We start from the raw sequence: 6,577 nt of genomic DNA on the forward strand, positions 1-6,577 counted from the left end.
TGGGGGGGGGTCCGTGGGGCTCATGGTTGCCCCCGCACCCGGCCCATCCTCCGCTGGCCGCTGGGGGTCCGGCGGGTGGCCGTGGGGCCCGGGGCTCGGGCGCCGGAGGCAAAGTCCATCACCTCGGGGGGAGCCCGGCGCATCTCGCCGGCCCCCATCTCCCGCCGGATCTCGGCCAGCGCCTCGGCCGGGGAGGTGAGGAGGCGTTGGAAGAAGCTCTCCCTCCCCGCCGGCCGCTCCTGGCAGGTGAAGGTGACGGCCGTGCCGGTGTCGGCCTTCATCTCCCGCGAGAAGCCGTCGGAGGTGCCATCGAAGCAGCGGCCGATGGCGATCTCCTTGGCCAAGCGCGGGTTCTGGTCCGTCACCGTGTAGATGCCGTAGTTGTGACCCAAGGGGTCGACCGGGGCCAGCATGGTGAAGGCGGCCGTGTGGTTGTTGTCCGCCACCGGCGGGTGACGCGTCAGGTACTCCCGGAGCAGGCTGTTGACGGCCGTGCGTTGGCAGCTGCCTTGGGGGATGATGGAGACCAAGGTGCGATCCACCAAGCTCTGGTCGAAGAGCATCCCGCTGCACTTGAACTCCACGCAGGCGCCCGAGGTGTTCTCCAGCAGCATGTCCCGCACGCTACGGGTGTCCCGCAGCCCATAGAGCTGCCCCTGGGTGCGGGGGTGGCTGCCCCCCACATTACGGGACCTCACCATGTACTCCTGCGGCCCCTCGATCCGCACCTTGATGAAACATGCCCTGAACTCCTGAGGGTTGGGCCACCAAGAGAGGTAGTCGCCGGTCCAGGAGGTCAGGTCGCTCTCCTTGAAGGGCACCACGTTGTATTCATACTTGTCCACCTCCACGCGGTAGAAACGGAGGTGGTTGGCACTGACTGGTGCCTCCTCACACTCCTCGAGGCTCCGGTAAGGGTAGATGGGACCATTGGTCTCGTCAACGTTGTTGGGGTCAGGCTTGGCCACGTTGATCTGGAAAGCTGTCTTCTTCAAGTTGGGGTCATCGTGGTCCAACCGGCGGTAACCCAGCTTGCCCAGGTAAGGTTGGGACACCCCAACGGCGTTGGGGTTGAGCTTGGGGCTGGAGGCCACAGCTTCCAGCTCCTCCCCACCCAGCGTGGCGGTGACGTAGGCCGAGTAGGCGTCAGGGCGCTGGCCATCGCAGAAAGCGGGTAGACAAGCACCGTTGGGACCCGTCACCACGCTGTCGAAGCGACCCCACGCCCGGGGGTTGGAGGAATAACCAGGCTGGGGCTCCAGGTTGATGAGGCTGATGACCACCCCTTCCAGTTGCTCGTAGGGGTTGAACTTCTCGTTGCTGTAAGCCCTGACCTTGACGAAGCAGCGGCGGTCCTCCGGCACATCCAGGTTGAAGAGACGCCGCTCCCGGATCTCCAGGTTCCCCACCAGGAAGGTCCTCTCCTCCCTTTTCCCTCGGTTCCCCCCGGCCGGCCGGAGGACCCCTTCCTCCTCCCACAAGCCAGTCTCGGGGTTCAAGGACCACAACTTCATCTTCTGCAGGTGCTCCGGCATCCAGACCTGCCCCGCGTCCATCCGCACCTCCACCGGCCCCGTCTGCAGCGCCGCCCCGCTCTCCCCTTCCCGAAAATCCACGGCGAACATGCCGTAGGTCCGCAGGGGGACGATCTCCCCCTCGGCATCGGTGAAGCTGAGGTCGCTGGAGGCAGCACCAGCCGTCGCCATGTCCCTGGGGTCTAGGAAGGTGACACTGGCTTTGACCGTGCCCTTGAAGACCTCCCCAGAAGGACGGAGGAAGGCACCAGCAGGAAGGACGAGCTCCCCGACGGGTTCCCGGCCGCTGGCCTCCCCCAGAGGGATGGCGTTGCTCTGGTTGCCATCCAGGTCCACCGGCTCTTTCTTCCGCTGCATCTTGACCTCCTGGTAGACGGCACCTCCCCGGCGGTTGAAGGGCAGGACCTTGATGGCATCCACGAACCTCTGCTGCCGGTCCACGAAGCGAACCACCAAGCGCTGCGTGTCTGGTGGCACCTCGATGGTGAAGGAGCCCTTGTAGCCGGTGAAGCCCACCTTCCTCCCACCCAGGAAGATCTGCCCGAAGCGCAGGGGCTCGCCGGTGTCGGCCGCCGTCACCCGTCCCCGCACCAGGACGCGGGGCTGGGCGCAGGGTCCGCAGCCACACTCGGCCACCACCTTGACGGGCAGCAGGGAGCCGGCGCAGGGGATCTCCCGCATCTCCATCCTCCGCACCCCACAGCAGAGCCCGGCCTCTGCCCCACACCCCGACTGGCCATCGGGGCCACCGGCGCACGGGGCTGGGGGGCAGCGACCCACGTTGTAGTAGCGGGAGCCGGTGGCATCCTGAGGACACTCGCTGGGCAGCTCCACCAGGCTGGGCTCAGGCTCCGGCTTGCAGCTCTGCTGGCCCTGGGCTGGCGAGAAGGGGGTTGAGGAGGGGAGGATTTAGGGTGACTGTCCCCCCCCCACCACATGCCCCATCCCGGGGTGACACCGGTGTTAAGGGAGCCCGTCCCGTCCTCACCCAGCACGGTGAGCTGTGCCGGTGCCGATCTGATGGCGCCCGCCTCGGTGCTGGCTTTGCAGTGGTAGGTGCCAGCCTGCTCTGGTGCCAGCCCCCGCAGCGTCAGGTGGTGGCCGTACCGGTGCACCTTCTTCTCCAGCATCGTCCCGTTGTGGTACCTACAGGGATGGGCTCAGTGGGAATGTGTTTTTCCCCAACCGCCCCCCATTTCTGGCTTCTTTTCTCCACCCAGACCCCGCTCACCAGTAGTATTTCTTGGGGACGGGGGTCCCCGAGGCTTTGCAGCAGAAGGTCACCTCCTGCCCGGCCACCCGCACCTTGGACTTGGGGTGCAGCACCATGTAGGGCTTCTCTGCAGGGCAAGAAGGTGGCAGAGGATACAACGTGCCACCCCAAAATCACTCCCCCTCCACCGTGCATCCTCTGGAAAGAGGGGGTGCCCCTCCAGGGGGTGCCCAGCTTGTCCCCCCCAACACCTCCCACCCCACACAGAATCACAGAATCTTCTAGGTTGGAAGGGACCTTAAAGATCGTCTTGTCCAACCGTCAACCTAACTGACAAAAATAGACACCCCCACAACAAACAAGGAGCATCATCACTAAACCAGACCTCCCAGCACTACATCAACCCGGCTTTTGAACACCTCCAGGGATGGGGCCTCCACCACCTCCCTGGGCAGCCCATTCCAAGGGCTGAGAACCCTTTCAGGGAAAAAATTTTTCCTAATATCCAGCCTGAACCTCCCCTGGCGCAACTTGAGGCCATTTCCTCTTGTCCTGTCGCCTGGGACTTGGGAGAAGAGACCGACCCCCATCTCTCTACACCCTCCTTTCAGGGAGTTGGAGAGAGCAATAAGGTCTCCCCTCAGCCTCCTCTTCTCCAGTTCCCTCAGCCTCTCCTCATCAGACTTATTCTCCAGACCCACACCTCGATGCTCACCCAACCTCTGCAGCATCAGGTGTGCCACCGCCGCGCCGGAGCCGTTGGTGACGAGGGGTGCCAGCCCGGGGGCGAAGCCTTCACGGTGGGCACTGACGTTGGCAGCGGTGCCCTCGCACACCCCCTCGGCGGAGAAGTGCCCCCGGGCATCACTATGGGCCACCAGCACCGGGGGGTGGCCATCCAGGTAGATGCGGGCATCCGGCAGCGCCGCGCCGGTGGCCGAGACCACCGTGCCCTGCAGCGTGTGCCCAGGGCAGGCTGGAGGAGGGGGGGGACACACATAACAGCACTCAGACCCCACCACCGGTGGGGTGATGGGGTTATATGGGTGGTGGGTACCAGGGATGGGGGTCCCCATGTCCCCCCCTGAGGGCAGGTACCTGGGCAAGGCGAGGGGGGGCATTTCTGCACCTCGACGGGGCGGCCGGGGCACGGCACCTTCTTGGTTTTCTTGCAGCTCCGGCGTCGGACGCGTGTCCCGGTGCTGCCGCAGCTGCGGGAACAGGGGCCCCAGGCACCCCACGCCATCCACGCCGACTCTGGGGAAGGGGACACACACACACACACGCCGGGCAGGCATCGGGCACCACGCTCTCCCCCAACCCCAAAACCCTCCCGGTGTCTCCCCACCCTGGGACCCTCCATCCAACCACCCATCAAGGTGTATGAACCAACGTGGCCCCTCTTATTGGAATTAAGCTGATGATGTGTGGGCAGGGGGGGCCGGGAGAGGAGCTGAGGGTGGTTGGGGGGCAGTGGGTGCCATGGAGGGGGGTGTCAGGGTCCCTACCTGGGCAGGGGCCGGCGCTGCATGGCCGGCGCTCCACGGCTTTGCCCTTGCACTTGACCTCCTTGAGGGCGGCCACCGGGCGGGCGTTGAGGCAGCGGCGGCTGCGGGTCTGGATGCCGCTGCTGCCGCAGGCGCTGCGCGAGCAGGGGCTCCAGGAGGACCAGTGTGACCAGTAGATATGCTCTGGGGGGGCATGAGGAGGCATTAACAGGGGGGCACCCACCACCTGGCTCCACGTGATGGGGTACGTTGCCCCCCAGGGATGATGCCCGGCGCCCTGCACCCGGGGCTGGGGAGGTGGTTGATGGATGGAGGGAAGCTCTGGTGAGGCTGCAGCTCCCGGTGGGATGCAGAAGGGGTTGACAAGCAAGGGGTGAACACACCAATGGGTATGGGACACCCCCCTCCCCAAAAAATACCAGCAGGGTCTGGGGCAGGGGGGGGAAACACTCACCCAGCGGGCAGAGGAAGCGGATGTGGTAGTTGGAGCAGGTCTTGCCCTGCGGCTGCTCCTTGTTGACGCAACGAAAGCCCTTCTTGGGGCTGACGTGGACCACCTCGCCCACCTCCTCGGGCAGCTCCCACTCGGTGGTGCGGGCCTGGATGGCCACCGGCCGCTGGCAGACGCGGCCCCGGTAGTAGAAGCGAATGGCCTCCAGGCTCTCGTAGTCCCCGTCCCCCCCGGGGTGGTCGATGTTGAACCAGGACGTCCACTCGGCTCCTCTGCCTGGCAAGAAGAGAACCCTGAGGACACGCATGGGGAGAAGACCCTTCTCCATCCCTAAGCACCCCGGGGTGCCACCGGGGCTGTGGGGACAGCTTGGGGACACCAAGGAGGAGCGATGAAGCACGTGGGGATGGAGGGCACCATGGGAGACTCGGGGAGCACAGGTGGACACCACGTCCCTGCTGTGAAGGTGCCATGAGGACACCACCACGGGGGGAGATGGCACCTCCAGGGGTGATGTTGCCCTTTGGGGTGTCCTGGCAGAGGGTCCCCGATAACAGGGTGTCCTGCGGGGGGCTTGGGGACATCCGTACCTGCCGTGTCCAGGTCGAGGTCTGCCAGGTTGGGGGCTGCTTTCCAGGGCTTCCCGGCCGTGCCGCTCTTCCCCGGCTCCGAGTCGTTCTCCAGGGGTTCTGGGGGAGGCACAGGGGGGGGTGAGACCACCCCCCTCCCCAAGGGCACCCAGAGGTGCCCGGCAGGTTCCTCCCCGAGCGGTGGGCACCAAAGCAAAGACCACGGCACGGACCTGGCGCCACACAGGGCCCCAGCAGCCAAACTGGGAGGCGGCAGGAAATTGGGCTGTAAAACCACAGCCCCCGGGAGGGGAAGAAAAAAAAAGGCATTCGGCAAGTGGAGGCACTGCTGGGGAGGGGGTGCTCAATGTGCACCCCAGGAGGTGGATGTCACCACGTCCCACGGGAGTGAACCCCGGGGAGATGGGGTCTCCAAGGACAGCTCTGCCCACCCATGTGGGGGATCCCAGGTGCTGGGACCTGGGGGGGTTTAAGCCATGCAGGGGGGGCACCATCCCTCCACCAGCAGCGATCCCACCGCAGGGCCACCTCCTGTCCCCTCCCCAGGTGGCAGGGGAGCAGGGGGACAGCAGGACCCCCCGCAGCCCCTGCTCTGCAGGTGGATGGAATTTGTCCCCAGACCAGGGACATTCCTGGTCTCGCACCCGATGCCAACCTTGAGGAGACCCCCGTGGGGCTGGTGGGGGCTCAGAACCAGGGGGCAAAAGCCCCATGGAGCAGCTGGGGTGACCGGTGACCACCAGCCATGGGGTGCTGGAGCTGGCAGGGCTGGTGGGGACGTGGCACAGGGCACGTCCCCGTCCCTCCGGTGACACGGCTCCGGGGAGGACAGAGCCACCCTGCACCTCGCCAACGTGTCCTCCTGTGGGCAGGTGCCACCAGGACCACCCTGGCCGTCACCACCACCCCTGATCCCACCACACATCTGTCCCCACCGCACATCTGGCGAGCGCTCAGCCCCATCCCCATCCTGCCCCACATCTCCACCACCAACCCCCCAACCCCAAGGAGACCAAGGGGTGTCCCCTGACAGCACCGAGGTGTCCCCCGACGGCACCGACGTGTCCCCTGATGGCACCAACATGTCCCCCCACCCCTGGCACCGCGGTGGGGTGGCAGCCCCCATCCTTACCTGTGCCCCCAGCCCCGTGCAGGGCGGCCAGAGCCAGGAGGGCCAACGCCAGCTCCCCCATGGTTGCCCGCTCCGGCGGCAGGTCGGCCGGTGACTGGGAGGGCGGCGGGACGGTGGGTCTATATATGTGAGGGCTTTCCCCCTCGCG

General features: G+C 66.1%; 1 protein-coding gene across 1 annotated transcript; it reads right to left on the reverse strand.

Annotated features, from left to right (window-relative positions):
• Positions 1–20: 20 nt before the first annotated feature.
• Positions 21–6,518, reverse strand: CILP2 (cartilage intermediate layer protein 2). The gene is made up of 9 exons (XM_014937988.1): positions 6,430–6,518; positions 5,298–5,396; positions 4,711–4,983; positions 4,257–4,439; positions 3,847–4,005; positions 3,464–3,724; positions 2,767–2,875; positions 2,524–2,681; positions 21–2,413 (listed from the first exon to the last, which is right to left on the reverse strand). The coding sequence occupies exons 1-9, from the start codon at positions 6,488–6,490 to the stop codon at positions 21–23; spliced, it is 3,696 nt and encodes a 1,231-aa protein (XP_014793474.1). The 5' UTR covers positions 6,491–6,518.
• Between the last annotated feature and the right edge of the window lie 59 nt (positions 6,519–6,577).

This window comes from Calidris pugnax, unplaced genomic scaffold (genome assembly GCF_001431845.1).
Source record: "Calidris pugnax isolate Ruff unplaced genomic scaffold, ASM143184v1 scaffold46, whole genome shotgun sequence".
Classification (NCBI taxonomy): Eukaryota; Metazoa; Chordata; class Aves; order Charadriiformes; family Scolopacidae; genus Calidris; species Calidris pugnax.